Source organism: Nilaparvata lugens, chromosome 6, assembly GCF_014356525.2.
Source record: "Nilaparvata lugens isolate BPH chromosome 6, ASM1435652v1, whole genome shotgun sequence".
NCBI classification, from domain to species: domain Eukaryota; kingdom Metazoa; phylum Arthropoda; class Insecta; order Hemiptera; family Delphacidae; genus Nilaparvata; species Nilaparvata lugens.
The window spans coordinates 47,915,177-47,934,154 of record NC_052509.1 but is presented as its reverse complement, the minus strand read 5'-3'; the positions used below and the strand labels follow the sequence as shown (position 1 = coordinate 47,934,154).

Below are 18,978 nucleotides of genomic sequence, written 5' to 3'. Positions count from 1 at the left end.
TTTATAAGTGTTTGAAGTTTTGATCCTTGACTTATCCTTATGACGTACCCCCACTAGGAAATACTGAAATTAAATGTTTCTAACGGGTGATTCTCATAGAAAATAGCCCGTGTGAGATGATTTCAGCCGGAGTATTCATTTTTTGTTAGGAAGGCCTTGAAAAGGTATTATAATGAAAAAATTGTATTTTGGCTGTAGGACATAATTTTCTATTTTTGGGTATAACCCCCTCCCCCCACTACTAAATTTGAAAATTCTCAAGGAATCCTGTTCATTATGAATTGTTCTTCCACGTGATGTGTGGTTTTTTATCTATACTAGAAAAATGTCCATGTTGTATAGGGTAGAAGTAAGTGGTAGGTTTGCATAATTTTGAAAACCCCTTAAAAAATACCCTTTTTTTGAAAATTCGTAGCTCCGGAACCGAAAATGTTAAAATCCTGCGCGACCACTCAATATATTGGAAATCTTATTCTCTTCAATTTTGTCAAGAATGATTTTGCTTGAGAAACTCAAGGTTCACGAGATAAAATGGGAAAATTGAAAAAAGTCCGAAATTTTGGGGGGTTTTGGGGGTGAAGCCGCCCTCTGGCGTGTCAGCAAATTTCAGATTCGTATTCAGCGCCCCAAAACACATGTAGAACCGTCGAGAAAAATTCTTTCGGGGCTGTTTCCTGAAAAACGACCATTTGACTGGACTACAATGTCATTCTTCAATTTTAAACTTTTTACATAACGTAAATGTAATAGCTTTCAAATTTTGAAAATAAGTCAAGCTAGTGAACCAGCAAGTTGAAGAGTATTGTTCAAATAGAATTTTTTCCAATTATTTTGCTTTCCAAGTAAGCAAAGAGTATAAATAAATTACTTTATGAACAAGTCATAAAATTCTACTTTTATTTTTTTAGACGCTTTTAAAGCTTCAACATGACGAGTGAATTATATAAATTTCAGTATATAATATGCGTTATGTAAAAATTAAAAAAATCAAAGTAACCTTTTTCAACTTTATTTTAGTCACTTGAAATGATATGTTGTGAGATATAATAAAGTTGTAAAAGGGTACTTTGATTTTTCAACTTTCACATAAATACGAGTAGCCCTTACCAATAATGTGAATATGAGTTATGTATTGTCGATTGTGCTTAAAGCATAGATGCGGTTCCTAGAAGAGAGTTCCATATGAAAGTTACCACGCCTAAACTATTGATACTCGTATCTTCAGTCACGATCATGATCATTACAGCAAATGAGTTATTTTAAAAGGCGATATTTTTAGAATTGAATGGATTAACAAATTTTAATAAAAAATTTATTAACAATAAAATCATACTTTCCGACTAAATTTTACAAATAATGTGATTCAAGATTAACATCTAGAAGACTTTTAAGTACATGAGAACAGTTTTCATTGGTTCTATTAGAAATAAAATAAAGAAACGTAGCACAATCATCTTCTTAATACTTATTATCTATAAGCAGACTAAACGAAATTATAGACTTCACTTCTATCCAGAATAAAATGATAATGCAAACAAGATAATAACGATTTTTGCATCTATTAATAATTGAGTTATTTTAAAAGCTGGAATGTATTGCAAGAAACTGATAAATGACTAATTGATTAAACATGTAGCACGACGTCTATTGATCTATATTGAAAGTCATAATACGTATATATCTAAGCTATACTAAAACTTGATGGAGACATTGGAGACACCGCATTTCTTCGAAGTTTAAATAAAAATAGTACCTCTCAAAATATAATGGTAGAATCATCTTATAATTATTTAAAATTGTATAGAAAGCCAATTTAACTCAATCAAATACTATTATAAAAAACTTTCTTCATCAAGAGTGAAAGACTCATAACGTTTGCCAAAGAACCATCCTGATTTTTCAGGATATATGTGTAATAACTATTGTATTCCAATAAACTTGTGCGTGAAGTGGTTGTTAGAGGATAAGGGGAATATTTGGAATATATCAACTTGATATTTCTAGAAAAAAACAGAAAAATGTCACCTATTAATTTTATAAATATGAGTTTGTAAACATGGCATTCCTAAATAAAATATCTACCTCATATGTTACAAATTAAGAAATTCAACATATTTTCAACAATATAATAGAAATTTCCAAATAGATTATTGTTGAAATATAGCTGCATGCTGTGAATTTCAACACCGATAAAGAAATACAGAAAAACAAAAACAAGACAGACTACAATATTTAGTTGTATAGGTAATCCTGAAGATAAAAACTTCCATTGAATTTATAAAACGTTCTTGGTTACAGAACTAGAAAAAATTCCTGGTAATCAGAATACAATTTCAATTTGATTATTCTTCAACTTTCAAAAATAATATGTAGTTTCTTTCTGAATAATTACAAACTGCAGCTAAGCTTCTACATTCTAGCGAAGATTGTTGAAATAACAGCAAGTGAAGCATAGACTGCAAATTCTGGCACCAAGTTTCCAGCTGAACCTTTGGGTCCTGCCTTGCATGCTTCTGGCTTCTCTCCCATGATCATGCTGCAAACGGCCATTTTCAAGTCGGATCTGTACTTGGCTTGTTCGCTAGGCTTGTATTCCTGAGAAAAAACACATGTTTTAGGCTACATATCATACATGTACTGACAGATCTGTCTTATAAGGATATGAATAGATTATTTATCAAAAAAAGCTTGATTTGATTTATCAACATGATATGTACTAGGGATTTTAAAATAAGAACCTATTTTATGAAAAATCCTTCAAGCAACAATTTTTCAAATTTGAATACGTTTTCAATGAATAGCTTCTTGGAGCGTTACCTGCAGTTCTAGCCCCTAAACTCAACAAGGCATAAAAAAGGGGAAGGCATTTATGCCTTGATTTTTCCAATTCTAAATTAATAGTCTTACTACGATTCAGTCAAATTATAACGTGCATTAATACTGTAATATTCCAATAGATTGTTAAATTGAATGCAAAAATATTTTTCATTTTTTTCTCTGTATGCAATAGTCTCAATCTCCTCAAAATGAGGATAATAAATCCCACACTGAAGAAATTTTATTAGATGCTATTTGCTGCTTGGCTGAGAGTGAAAAAATAGTGAAGCGGCAAAGGTAGCTTCTGGCTTTTTTTAGGGCGATGCCCAAATGAGCTCTAGGCTTATGTGAGGGTAATGAGACAGACAATAATGAGAGATGAGTGGACCTACATTTTAGGTGGGTGGGTTCCGGGGTGCTTGAATGTTAAAAATAATACAAATGATTCAAAACATAACGCACCACTATATTATGACCCAAACTACTAGGGTAGTAGTCTACTACTCAAAATTGAGGCTATCTTCACTGCTCCAATATGTTTTCACCCTAATGCATGACTTCCACGCAATTGGCAGTTAATTATCAGCAGCATCACATTGTACCTGAGATAGCCCTAGTCCCTAATACTTTGGCTCATTTTACACTCAAAAATCCATAATTAGCACAAGCACAGGTATTGTAAAGTAAAGGTCAGGTGATCTGAAGTTTAGATCAACCGTACAACAATTGATACTTAGAGGTTTTATTGGCTTCTTAGCGTACAATGGAATTGGGATCCGTTTCTGTTTCTTTCAATATGCAAAGTGGAATAGCAGCAAATTGGATCAACAGCTAATATTCATTAATCACGATGAATTCATTCATCCTAGTATTAAACCTGCATTTTAGATGAGATTTGGAAAATTGAAAACTGTTGGTTACAATATTTATTTATATTCTGGTTGCAATATTAATGATGAATCAATATTAATCTCGGATCAGCGGGAGCTAAGTATGCTTGATCATCTTGAAGCATTTGTGATAGTTAATCCTAGTAAATGCAACCCAACAAGAGTTTTTGGATCTTATATTTAGACTACTCTGTATAATGCACTCACATCCTTGAAAGTGATGGCAGGAACACTCTCCAGTTTTGGTTTCAACTCCATAGTTTTGTTTCCCATTGCAACAAACAGCTTGTCGCTTTCAGCCATGTCAGTTACGCACTTTTCAATTGGTGAGTAATCGGTGATTCCAACACTTGCAGCGCACTGCAACAACATACAATTATTAATTCACATGACAGAAATAACAAATAAATCGTAATGTTTTGATAATAATTATGTATTCCCCCAAGGTAATTCAATCCTAAAATCCTTGAAGAACTGCTTGAATCAGAACATATATTTGTAGGCCAAAAGAGATCGATGAGTAGTTTAAATTTTCAAATGATTGTATTTTATAAAAATAGAAAGAAAAATAAAAATCTCAGTACCCTTTTGAATTATTTAATCACAACATGTTTCAACATTGATGCCATTTTCAAGTGAAACATCAATGTTGAAACATGTTGTGATTAAATAATTCAAAAAGGGTTCTGAGATTTTATTTCTCTTTCTATTTTTATTACAATTAGCCCTATACAGAAAAGAGATAAGTTGTAGGCTATTTTATGTATTGTAGCATCGTAGTAGTGATTGATTGAGTACTTTATTTATTAATTGATGCCAGATGATAGTGACACCAGTAAAGAAACAGATAGAGTTTAGGATTCAAGACTCTATCATACTGATAAATAATTAATAAGTGTAACCGTCCACTGGAACCGTATTCAACCGATCCGTTCAACCGTTAAATCGGATGAATCTGCCGGCCATTAATCCGGCCGAATATGTTCGTTCATTGGAACCGTTTACGTCAATTTAGTTGACAAAATTATTGAATAAACTACTATCATAGCCACCAAAATTTTTCATAAACAATGATTAAGTTATATTGAGATTTTGAAAATTGAATAAACAAATATCCATTAAATTAGTTATTCATTACAATAATCTTACCTTCAACTTCAATAAATATCCACTAAATTAGTTAATCATTATTGAGCAATCTTTGTTCACAGATTCCTTTGAACATCACAACGATGATATCTTTTGTCTGGCATATCCTACAATGGAACATGCTCTTGAACCAAACTTACCAAATTTCCATTGCCCATAGTTACAACTTTATTAAACCAATACCTACTATCACTATCACGAGTAATAGTAGGTATTGATTAAACAGAACAACTTCAAAAAACAAACAAGACTGTGAAACAATTTTAGGTTAGGAACACTTTGTTGTCTCAGCTCGACTTATAGTGAGGTCCACGTTATAATGGCAGTGTAGGAAGATAGGAGAAAAGGGTTGCCAGATCTCAGCCTAGCCACCCAAACAGCTAATACTCGTATATCTGGATGAATTTAACTGTTCATTATTGTTAAAAATAGTTAATCATATGTTATTTGTCAAGAAAATATATTTTTTAAACATGTAATAATAAATTTTTATGATTAAGATTAAATATTTTGTCAATTAGTTGAATTTCTACATTGTTGATAAACGATGTGGCAACATTGCAATGCATGAAAGAGAAAGCACTACCTGCTTTGTTGAACGATAGACAAGGATAGCAACACCATTGCAAATCACACACTGCCATTATAACGCGGACCTCACTAGTTAATTCGGCCGGATAGAGCCGAAAAATCCAATCAATTCGGATCGAAAAATTGAACGGCTGGAGACGGCCTGCACGGCCGTATGAACCTGTTGGGGGATAGTTCGGTCGCGTTTCGTAGTTTTCGGTCGATGCTAGTTCGGACGAAAACGGTTCTAGTGGACGGCCCAGCAAAGTAAGTGCTTTAGCTATTCAACATTTTTTAATAGTCCATTGAAAGATTTTTTAATATGAAAAATATAAATGCACTCTATCAAGATCCCCTTGATAATTTGAAGTTTGAGGAATGAGCTGATCACCAATTCTTTATAATTTGAATTTCTAATTCCTCTGTTTAGTTGAGTTTTCAGTCTTGCTGTGGAATATGAAAAGGCCTGAAATATGTTGCTGAAGAGATAATGAAGGAGTTTCTCTTATCAAATACCGTAATATCTTCATAGTTCAAAATCCGAAATAGATACTTGTTAATGATAGTTGAAATGAAAACACTTTCCATTAATTGGTTCTCAATTTAATTTGGTTTCCATTAATAAATATTAAAATTGAATTGGAAATGTTATAACATCGTTTTTATTACGCATTTTCTTTGCCTCCCTCTGGGCTATTCAAAACCTCAAAGAATAATTCCAATTTTATTCGCTCGGGCTTTTGTTGCTCGAATTTTAATATTAAAAGAGGTTTATGAGAGAACAGAAAAAATGTATGTTGTAAAAATGTTGTATCAAAACTGTACGAGAGAACAGACAAATGTGATGTACCTGTTTGCCTGGATAAGCAGACGAATTGTTGGCAGTCATTGACATTGACATAGTGCACTTGATGAGTTTCATGTAATCTTGCATTGGCATTTTGTTGATGGCGCAAATGTGGATGCGGTCTCCCTCGCACTCATGCTCCCCATGTCTGCACTCAAACATGTACTTCCCACTTCCGTCTTCCGCCATCGAGTACTGGAACAATCATACAAAGGAACCTAATACATTGATATTCATTGAGAAATTATACAGAACAAAATAGATCATAGATCTATAGCATGATTAATTTGTTAATATTGAATAAGCTGCTCTTGCAGCATGAACCACGTCAAGTTGTCCTAGTCTTTTATTTTCTGAATATTGCTTCTATTACCTGACAGCTTTACAGCATTCAACAAATCAGAGCATTCTTCACATAATTCAACATATTGCGAAATTAATTTGAAAAATTTTATATGATTTTGAAGAGAAAATCATGATTATTTAGATAAAAGAATAATTAATATGTGTAACTAATCTCAAGAGTTAAAAATTAATCAAAAATGTATATGGAAAAAAAATATTGAATACCTGATGGATGAATATATTGACAAATTGCAAACAAAGATTTTTTAAATTTTAAAACAGAGTAAGTAGCTAGAAGTAGTAGGGCAGTCCTAGTGAAAACTACCTATCTTATTAATACAAATCATGATGTCAAGGAAAATAGCTCATTAAGTGCCGGTTGCATAAAAGCCGGTTAATGTTTATCCTGATTAATTTCATGAGAACCAATCAGAGAAGCCTATTTTTCGAAAAACTCTTCTCTGATTGGTTCTCGTGCAATTAATCAGGATTAAAATGCAACCGGCTTTTGTACAACCGGACTTATTATATTATATAGTGGCATTCATGAATTTATCTTCCTAAATATATTATTTAACCTCCTGAATTTATTCATCATAAATTAATTATTTGAAATAACAGATTTATGCATTGAAGCGTTCACTTCCAATTTTTAGAAATGAATAAGACTTGTATCAGAGGTGACTGTTGGAGCCTCCGGACGATGATCGGAACATTGATCTAAACGGATTGAATTATATTGAGGCTTTCTAACATTACAATTCGACGGAACACATTCATAGAATTTGAATTAGAATTCAAGAAATGGAATGTAAGAGGTTATTGTTACATGCTGAACAATTCTACAGTATGCTAGTCTACCATGATACACTACCGTATTGTTAATAACAATTATTGAATATTACCAGAGAGGAAGGAATGAATGAACTTACATTAGCTCGGCCATACGGAACCAGTGTGAGGTCCATGTACTGAGACAGACTCGTCCAAGTGGGATACAGCTGGTCCACGAAGAACTTCATGCTGTCAGGGCAGAGTGACTCGTAGTAAACTGTGATTGGAACTTTTTTCTGAAATAAAAAATACGTTCTTATAAGTAACTCAAAATGCACCAATAGTTTTTACTATCAATACGTTACAAAGTAGCAGAACCATAAAATTCAAGAGCCTGCTGGATGGAAGATATATTCATACAATGAAGATGACAAGAAGAGCAAAGAGTTTATAAAAATATGCAAAAAATCGATCCTAATTGTATTTCTTTAATTTTCATTTTTTTCTCTCCATTACTAATGTTATACATTTATACCTTTCCATACATAATCTCTCTTCATTAAAAACATTTTCCTCTACATATCCACTTGAATAGAAAATATTTTACAGTATCCATTTTTACAACAAATTCATGAATCAGATATGATTTATGTTCACGTTTTCAAATAAATAGTACTATTACCGTACTTAGTTTGAACTTTTTTCGTTGAAAGACGAATTAAATTGGAATTTTCTACTAGGAATGCTGATAATTTCTTAGTGACAACGTTATCCCATTCGACATTGAATAAGACATAAAACCAGCAACATAAAAGAATTTTATTCCTCGACTACGCCTCTCATAGTAGGCTATGCCTTTATTGTCTGCTCAGAAAATAGATTATCTGTCATGCCTTTTAAAGCTCTAGTTCTTCTAATATACAGTAATGTCAATGCTGGAAGCCTGGAACCGTAACTGTTACTAATTCTATTCAGATTAGTTTATGAATTCCATCATAGCGGGAATGCGAAGAATACATCACATAAATTTCACGAATATGGTTGCTCTAATTTGTGTCTTCCTTCACTGGAATGAAAGGAATATAACGGGTAATTGCATATAGTAGATTTACAGTAAATATGGTGATTATGATTATATGATGTGTCAAAACTTGTGTTTTCAGGAAGAAAATCGAAGGGTACTGGGCGAATCATTTAAAGAACCTCAGTAACTAGATTACATTAATAACAGACTATACAGAATGTAAGCTCATTGATAGAATTATATAGAATGTAATCCTGATCTAATACAGTTGATTTAATTATAATTCATATTACATAATAATCACATAAATATTACTGTGATATTATTAACTTAATTATTAATTTAAAAAACATGAAAAATGAAAACCAAATGAGCCAGCAAATTTAAAAATCTGAGATGATATATTTTCAGATTATCAGACTTGCAACTACAGTATAAAAATAAAATTTCAAGAAAAACATAATATTTGGATACTTAAGACAAAATTAGGGAATTGAAGTTTTGGGCAATAGCCTGTTTTCTTTTCCAACTATTGATTGTATTGTTTGCTCTAATAAATGAATAAATAAATAAAAACGTATCAATTGAACTTTAGCAGATAAAATTAATGAAATCCTCGTGGTTTAAAACTCTGAATTACTAAAAAAGAGATATTCCAATTTTTGGGAACTGGTACGTAGGATTAAGAATGGGATACATCACAACCATTATTTTCATAATTTGAAAGATTTTCAGAGAAATTCTTGAATTGTTTTCATAAATTTTATATGTTAGGTACTGAGAAGGAATAATAGGACTAATAATGAGGTATAATCGATGTATATTTCTTATCGTTGTGAGTGTTCGCACCAAGAAGTAACTTGAAGAACGTGTTTGAAATGCAGTCATAAAAATCGTATCAGTAATTTAATAAGAATGACTGAATCAGTAATAGAGTATGTTGGGTGTAGCTGTAGTGGCAATACACTCACGTAGCATACATTTTCTAGCATTGTCTTGAACTCATTAAAACAGAAAACAAATGCTCAAGCAATAATCTTAAACCGATTTTCAATTATTATTACTGATATACTGATTAGTTCAGTAATCGCCATGAAAAATTCTATTAGAATTAGAAGATTGCACAAGTCTACAAATATGAGTCAGCTCAATATGCAGTGTAATAATAAATAAAGCTTCTCCTGAAAATGCTACTAATTAGCATTAGCAGTCACTATTCATATCACCTTCTTTTGAATATGAAATGTATTTTATGAGTAGCCTGTTATGAGTATGGCAGGTCTATTTCCCCCATTTCTAAAAGATAATTTTGAAAGTTGCAATTTTTTATATTGATTTCATCAACTTATTACCAATTTTCCTTTATTTGAATATATATCTCGACTCTCTGTATCCCTCCGCGTGAAAAGAAAATACAGAAATCAAATCTAATCATCCTAAATATAATTTCATAAGATTACAGATCTATCCTATCATACATTCATTTACCTATCTTGATCCATCGACATTTTTCGCGTATATCCATAGTATGTTCATAATTGTTGTATAACTAATTTGTTCACTACTATCATCTTTTTCTACATGGAATTAAATTTTCAGTACCTACTTTATTCTCCACCGTTGACTTTATTTTTCATCCTTTACAAGTCTACCAAAACTATTATCTATTTTAACCAGCTTGTCCCCCCCCCATCTCTTCCTTTATTACCTCTGTTTAGATTCACCTATATTTTTCTCTAAACATTGTGGGATTCATCAATCTTCCTCTAAATTCATATAAATCTCCATTATTTCCACATTCTCCATTATTCAATTTTCTTTCATTCATACTCACTCTTTTCAAAAACATATTTTTCCACTGCACCTTCACTTACTTTCACCACCGCATTTCTTGATCGTTTCTTCCAACTACTCCCAATATACTGTATTTTCCATGAATCGATTTGTTCATTTATTTATCTTCCTCTTTTACCCCATATCTTGAGCTCTCTATTCCATTCATTTCTCACTCTACCTCTTTATTATCATCATCTCACTTTCTCTCTCCCTTTCCTTTCGTATCCACCAACTATCCACTCTTCCACCTCACTTATTCCTCCCATACACAGTTACTTGTTTGCCATCTCACTCCTGTCTCCATCTCGCTTGCTCGCGTTTGTAGGAAGTGAGTACAGAGATGTCCGTCTAGTACTGAGAGCCGTAGTTACCTGAGCCGCTGAGGTTGGAGAAAAGGTCATGGGTTGTTGTTGTGTGTGTGTGTGTGTGTGTGTGTGTGTGTGTGTGTGTGTGTGTTAGGGTCATCGTTATCACCATCAGCTCAAACCTGAACTGAGAACTGAGGGCACTAGCACTAGTGAAATTCACTTTCAACTGTCAGAATTCCATATAGGTAACATTTATTCTTCCCATTCCACTAATACTGCCAGTTTGAAGTAAATTTCTTTAAACTTTCAACTCTCAGTATTCCTTATAGATAACAGCAATGCCTCCCATTCCACCAATGCTGTCAGTTTGAAGTGAGTCTTACTATAGCACTGTCTGCTCTGCACTAAGCAGACCCCAGAACACGAACAGTACAGTTTGGTCGGAACCGGGTCAGGCTGCAAGCGAATATTTGCGCTTTGGACCGGTTGCCGGTTGCGCTATTTATTCTTTAGCAAACGGAAACAGTGGAAAGCATCCTGCATTATTCGAGATTGCACTCCACTGCATCAACTTCTGAATACGTTGTCATTTTCCCATTCAAAAACTGCAGTTAGTCTCATTTTCATAGCATAAATAAAACACAATAGTTTTGTAACACCCACAGGTCAATATATCGTTTGTAGAGAAAATCATAATATTCATAAACAGGCAATAGGGATCTTTGAAATGTTATAGAAATCTACACACAATAAGTTAGTGTAACAAGTACGTCATCCCACCATGCTAACTCTTTTGTGAGGCTACATCAAGATCTTCTTTGTTTAGAAAAAACATCACATTTTTACAGTACCGGTAGGGGGTTTTGAAATGAAATGTTAATATAACAAAACTATAAGCTTAAGGAATTTGAAGATCTTTGACGATTGAAATCTCTGTGTAGAGAACAAAAAACTGGAAGCAAACCAAATCAAAGAGAAGGTAGACAAAGAATAAACAAGAAGAAGAGGCAAACTTAAATACAGATCATCAAAAAAAAGTAAAACCCAAGTTTTAATAGGTAGGCACTGAATAGAAATGGATACTTCTGGAGTCCCTTTAATCAATAAGATAACTTTGAACAATAATAATTATATGAATTTCTAAGACCCTTATTAGCAAGACAATGATAATTTTTCTATAATAATTGATGAGTGCACCTTTTCTGCAACAGCTCTTGTATCACGAAGCATTCACACACTTCATAAAAAGTAATCAAGAGAGTTGAACAAATCTAACATGATCAAAATAGTGGGTTTTAGGTTAAAAAAATTCAACAATCTTTGCTTAAATAGAAGAGTTCTTTTTATTTGGGTTAAACGTTTCTCGGCCAATATCGACGAAATGTCAGAAGTTGCAACATCATAGTTTCCAAATGGTTGTCCTTAAGGCTCGGCACACAATAGACCATTATTTATTCAACAAAGAAGCTCACGTCCACTAACCACTATACATCATAATCAATACAGCTCAATAGAAATTATTTCTCCGCCTCAAATCACGAAAATGCATATTAGATCTTCGTTTTCAGAAAATTTGCTTCAAGCTATCGAAAATTTAACTTTATTTTTAAACTTCAAGAATAACTTTTAAAATGTAAAATAAAAAACCAAGAAAAAACAAATAGGTTTTATTCATTTTGGTAATTAATTAATTATTAATTCCATTCATCGTTCTTAACATATAGTAAAATAAGTTTTCCTGTAGTGTGGTGGAAGAGACCTGTCGTGAAATGATTATCAACCTACAGTATTGATATTTAAATATTCTAACACTTGAATAGTAATGAAATATGAACTGCTTTGAGGAGACTCTTTCTAAAAGAAGTTCTTCTGAGGTATTTCAGATGACATGTTAATGTGGGAACTGATTTAAGGTGGGACAATTCATCAGGAAGGAGCCAGGTAAAAGAAAAATTGATTTTGGTATTAGTAGAGTAATATAAACTGATATCGTACCAAAGTCCTATAGTGACATGTTTGAATTAAACTACACTAACTGAATGTTTGAAAAACTGTCCAGTTACGAATAATACACATTTACACATACGATTTTTCTTCTAATAACATTTCCATAGTTCGAAAGAAAAGTATTTATTTTTTCTAGCAGTTTGAAATAATTTATTTTCGAAATAATTGTCAACGATTTTTACAAGGTTAAACGGTTGGACTGCTATCCAATTTAATGTCATTCAACGTTTTATTTACACGATTGAAGGAGTAATCAATGCTATCAAAGTTTTAATTGGGCCCTCCATTGATTAATATTGACTGTGCATTTGATATACAGTAAGGTACTTCATTATTATTCCAAGTTGGGCAGACTTATTTCAACAGTAGGGGTCACGTCTACACCGTCTACACAAATCTACAGGAGTCGAGAAGATGTCACGTCTACAGAACCTGCTATTGTTCTCTAAAGCTACGTACAGACTTACTCACTGCTCCGTAAACGAACTTTTAGATGATTATTATATTAAATACAATTCTTATTTTTCCTCTAAGTTTACTATACAGTAAGTTCAGTTCATCTGTTAGCGTATTTACAATCACAGTAGAGTATACTACTACTCTACTTTTCATGCATACCTCCTAAATGCATAGTTGGATCAAATCAACAAAAATAAAACCTTTTTCTCATCAATTGATTAGGCGAAATTGTTTGGAAATTGGCAGAGTAATGCAATCGCGCTGAGGCCAAACAAGCGACCTTGCATTTTCAGCAACGGGTTGAGAAAACGCCAACGACGGCCATGCCAATGTTAAAATGTGAGATTCGAATTTGTTTCGCCAGGGGACAACGACTGGCACTCAACTGCCAAATGGACGCGGAATGCGATGATGATGATGGCAGTTGAACTCTGAATCAGGAGGGAGCCACAGGATTGTTCCAAACATTCTGCACTCGAGCAACATCTTTTCGCGCCTCAAGCCTCGACCGCGTCAAAACGTAAATTCCGAGCAGCAACAAAACGAAGAAATCAAAGACCGATTCCAAATAAACTAGACGCAATAATACGAGAGACAGCAACAAAAGAATCAAGTCTCAAGTAAGAAAACGAAGAGTTGACAGATAATCTCATTTCGTTGGTCCTTTGTGAGACGTTGGAGAATGCCTGCTGATTGAAGTTTGAAGACTTGATTGGAGAAGAAGTGAAGATGAAAAACAACTACCTATTCAGCCTAAATCATATCTTTGGAACTAAAAGTATAGTAGTCATGATAATCATAAAGTTATTAGTTAGATTAAGATAGTCATTACAATAGTTAGAATAAGATAGTCATTACAATAGTTAGAATATCATGAAGCTATAGAATATTATAGAATAGAAAAACCGATTATACAATCAATAAGCTACCTCAAGCAATTCGTCAAGAGGCTGCTTGACAAGGTGTCATAAAAAAAGTAAATCTATATAATAAAAGCGAAATGGCACTCACTCAGTGACTGACTGACTCACTTACAGAACTAAAAATCTACCGGACCAAAAACATTGAAATTTGGTAGGTATGTTCAGTTGACCCTTTAGAGGCGCACTAAGAAAGGATTTGGAAAAATTACCAAAGATACGCCCAAAATCTGCGTTTTTCCAGCGTTTTCTCAGCTTTATCGAGAACAAATGAACAGAAAATGTTCAAATTTAGAACAGAAGCTAAGTTAGGGTGTAATAATGTTGTGTCAGAAGGAATTTGCAATAACGTCGAAGATACGCCCAAAATTAGCGGTTTTCCAGCGGTTTTTTGGCGAGCGAAGCGAGCCTTACGGCTAGTTTAATATAAATATATATCCGTAAACGTAATGTTTACAAGAATTTACTCAACACAGAATATTCATATTGCATATTCATGTTACATTAAGAAAATTATAAAATTTTATTAAATTAATTGATACTCAATTACTCGTTTTATTAGTTTACTGGTTACTCAATGATTATTGGGGTTGGTTACTGTATCTGTAATTGGTTTACTCAATAACAAATCTACTAAGAATAAATGTATATTTTGAGCCAATAGCTCGCTTATTTTCGTCTACAAAGAAAATACATAAATGTCTAGTTATGAATGGATATATTGTGATTGTAACAAAATATTTACTCAGTTTTTGTTGTACTGTATAGTAATTGGCATTACTCTTCAGAATGACAGGTAATTGATCGACCAGACCAAGTCAAACGAACGATGATCAGATTACGTTGATATTGATGTCGCACGCTAACTTTAGCATCAATTGCATGCGATAAGGAAGAAGAGAAGGGTATAAAGGAGAGACCGAGGAGAAGGAAGAAAGGGAGAGGAAGTAGATAGTTGGCTGACAGTTGCGTGTTACTAGCAATTCAATGGATTGTAATCTTCCTAAAAGTAACATTTATAGGCAGCAATCTTGAAGTGCCGCTCGGACCATTCATTCTCCTTAGTTCAATAAACCAGATAATGTGGGTCAACCCCCTTACTCACAGTCTGGACTCCACTGATAAAGCTTAATATTCTGTTTACCTTGTACTCTATTAGGCGACTGTATTTCAAAGGGGATGGCGTGTATCCATGCTATCGTTGCTGTAAGTGTGAATCACAGCATGGAAAGAAAATATTAACAGAAAAGATGACTTCATAGCGCACGCGACGGGGGCAAATTGTAGCCTACATATAGGGGGAAACCCTTTACGCCTGTTTCCCAAATTGTTTTCCGCTGGCGCCCCTTACAAATGCATGCCCTACTTTTGTATGCGTACAGGAACACGTTACTTTATTGTATTCTACTGTTGTATCTTTGACCCTATCAGGCCAAGACAACGGGGCTGTTTGTAAAACAGAAAAGTGGATCAGTAAAATGTAGGGCAGTCATACATTATTTTAAGGTACCGGTACTAGAAAATATCGATTCCATAGAAAATTGCTTACATTGAATAATGTTCAGCTAGAGCAAACAATTGCATTTAAAACGTTCAAATATTTTTTTTAGAAATTTCTATCGCGTTCTAATACTGAGCCACGTTCTTTTGTCCTATAAAGAAACGTGAATTTCAAGGGAACTTATACATACAGCATTTTCTTATTTGTATTTTAACGAGTTGTAGAGTTGTAGTTTTATTTTACACATTCACGGGTTACAATATGTTATGCATTCAGAATTACCCTTAGTTTATATTTGAAAAATGGGTTATCTGGTATATATTTATAAAAGTGCTTGAAGTATTAATGTAATTTAATCATGTTTTTTAAAATGAAGTACTCGTTCCGATGTGCTGAGTTTTATAAGCGGCTATGGTTTAGTGCAATACTCTTAGTTGACGAACATGGGTTCTACACAAACAATAATTCAGACCTGCATGAGCGTAGTCGACAAATTCTTCTTCAAATTATCATCAAGGGTTCTTCTGTTGGTGCTTCATCTATAGTGAACCAAGAAGATTCATAACAAATACTCCATTCACAGAGAACGATTTCGTTTCACCCCGGAGATAAGATAAAACGCTCTCCTGTCAACAGACAGGGGTGCTCTTGCCACTTCCTACTCTAATAATTTGATAACTGCTAGCGAGAAGCATGTTTTTCGAAAAGGAAATGATGTGATTTTCTTGTTCAAATATGCTGCACCTAAAATAATACAATACTGGCTAGGAACTTTTGAAGTTGTACTATTATCACAGAGAAAATGGAGATTCTGATTATTTATTATTTTGATTTTCATTCTATGCAGTGCATCTGTGCATTATGCTGTTTGGTTCAATTGGATTTAACACTAATGCTTTATAGTGTTATAGGGTCGTATTTATAAACGGTTCTCAACCAAGCCCGATAGAATCAATGCCTAGAAACCAAATTCAAATTAGTTTATTCATAGGATATGACATATTTACTGACTTATTTACAAAATATCACAGTGTTATGAATTAGATGAATAATTCTCTCTGCCTGGATGAATTGTCCCTGTGCAGGGAGGAGTGGCAAATTATCAGACAGAAAGCAACCGACAAGGATTCAAGTAGCTGATAGAATTTGATAGGTTCCCAAAGCATACTTGACTATGAACGTTTCAAGAATCGTTTATACATAAGGTCATAACGTTCATGTTGGTGGAGCATTTTTTGTAATAACACATTTCAAAGCTCAACTTTTTTTGTAGCTCCGTAAGCGTATTAGATTCGATTTATGAATCTCATTTTTCTCACTATGCTATGAACAGTCTGATTAAAAAAATATGATCAATGAGAATAACTCAAATTTTCTAGTCTCGTACAATACGTTTTTCAATGCGAAGAGAACTCCTCTTCTCTAAGAAGTGAATTAAGTATCAGTATCTTATACTATTAAACGAGCAATTTCTGTTTATATGTTTGTATTTCACCAGATCTCGAAAACGGCTCTAACGATTCCAACGGAATTCAGAACATAGTAGGTTTATAATATAAAAATTCGATTGCACTTGGTCTCATCCCTGGGAAAACTCGCTGAATGACATTAAAAGGATAATTATTATTCATCCTTGGAAAAACAGCTGATAATAATTATTTCTTCGTCTGTTGATGATGGGAAGTGAGTGAGCAAGTTCATGTGTGTGGGACTGTGTCAAAATTATGACTCAGCTGTAGAATTTTTGTAATCATTCAATCAGGTACTCAGTGCCGGTTGCAAAAAAGCCGGGTTATTTTTAATCCTGATTAATCCAGTAGAACCATCTTTTTGAAATGGTCTTCTCTGATTTGGTTCACGTGAAATTAATCAGGATTAAAATTTAACCGGCTTTTGCGAGGGAAATTTTTGCATTCCTCTGGGAATTAATCTCAATTCACTGTTATTAGACAGAACATTTCTGTATGAACTATAAATATTATTATAATTTCTTCATTCGTAATAATTTTTTTATGCTTTTGTACTCCAGAGCGAAGCTCGGTTCCCGATATTAGAAGTAAAAGGTGAAGTATTCTATTCAATCATCTGTTTACCAGGGTGCGAAAAATAGTGAGAAGAAAGCTGAAAGTGAAAACTCGAAGAATGTGCAAACTAAACCAGCATTTCTCGCAAAAACACGGTGCTTTGTCTCACGATTTCCTCAACGTCTTCACCCAGCAATGGCACGCATTCATCCTATAGTGAGACTCACTTTAAATTATCACCATTGGTTGAATGTTATCTACAAGGAATGCTGCCAGTTTAAAGTAAATTTGACTCCAACATCACCACCTTCACTAACAATAATTATTGTTAACAGGAGAGAATGAAATGATTGTGGCATGTTCCAAGTCGCAGCATCAAAGGGCAGCGCAGTGATGGGAACTAACACACAAACACACTGCAAATTTGCTAAATCTCTCCTTCTCATTGTTTAGTCTAGCAAAGAAAGTTTGTTACTTCTAGTATAGTGGCTTCTTTGAACAAAGTAGAAAATTTCTACTGTAGATGAACTAGGAAATTATGTTGTCTCCAATTTAATTTAAAATTGAATAAACGGAATAGTGTGTCCTATGTCTCTTATAATCAGCATAAGAGTAGAAAATCGATCCAATTTCCTGACACATGAACTGAATGAATCCCTCTTCCAACTAGAAAATTCCAGTTTATTTATCTGAGAGGATGATTTTCTACATTCTGCGCTGTAATTTAGACTATTTTTCATTTATTTTATCCACAAAATCACAACATCACATAGATGATTGCGAGATAATCAAGAGATTGAACCCAAAACTGTTTCTCTCCCTAATTCTGAAAATAAAATGGTCTAAATGAGTATATATTTTTGACTAATAATAATTAACTTGTGATGCAGCAACTGAATTCCATCAACACAATTCGTTTGTAACTGTGCTTCCAGATGAGAAACTGGAATTTCCCCCTCCACCCTTGCAATACACATTGCAATTGCATTGTTCGCTCCCTATTGAAAAGGACCTGCTTAGTCACAGAAGTGACTCATTATAATATCACAGTTATGAGCTACTATTATTGCTCAGGACGCAGCTGGAAACAACTTGAAAAGTGACAGTCGCCAGATAAGCTGAGCTTGTTATTGCATAACTACTGGCTTTTTAGACCAGAAAATACGGGAAGGAAGTGCTTTGTTAAGAGCTATTATTCATTTTTGACAAAAATGTCACGATCATGTCAATTTTCGGAACGGAAAAATGTACTCTCAGCTCCCTGGCAATAATTCCCGCAAACATGACATTCAAAATGGCTCGCAGGAACGAGGTGAAACAACTTATTTGAATTGAGCAAGATATTTTCATCCAACTTCCATTCAAAATTAACTTCCATTTAAATTAAGAGTCTCATTTCGAACAATCCTTAATAATCGAACTGCATCCAGTTACCCTGATTAATGAGTGACACTTATTTTTTGAGTAGGTAGGTGCAGTACTTTTCTTTTGTTGGTTGCTCAGGTAT

The 18,978-nt window shown here is 33.5% G+C and overlaps 1 protein-coding gene across 1 annotated transcript in view; it reads right to left on the bottom strand.

Annotated features, from left to right (window-relative positions):
- Positions 1–1,298: 1,298 nt before the first annotated feature.
- LOC111058091 (GILT-like protein 1) overlaps positions 1,299–18,978 on the bottom strand; it is a 29,749-nt gene continuing 12,069 nt past the window's right edge. The window contains exons 2-5 of the mRNA XM_039430958.1: positions 7,551–7,688; positions 6,277–6,468; positions 3,915–4,067; positions 1,299–2,595 (exon numbers count right to left, since the gene is read on the bottom strand). Of these exons, the coding sequence (XP_039286892.1) occupies positions 2,410–2,595; positions 3,915–4,067; positions 6,277–6,468; positions 7,551–7,688 (669 nt within the window). The 3' untranslated portion in view covers positions 1,299–2,409. The remainder of the gene's footprint in view (positions 2,596–3,914; positions 4,068–6,276; positions 6,469–7,550; positions 7,689–18,978) is intronic.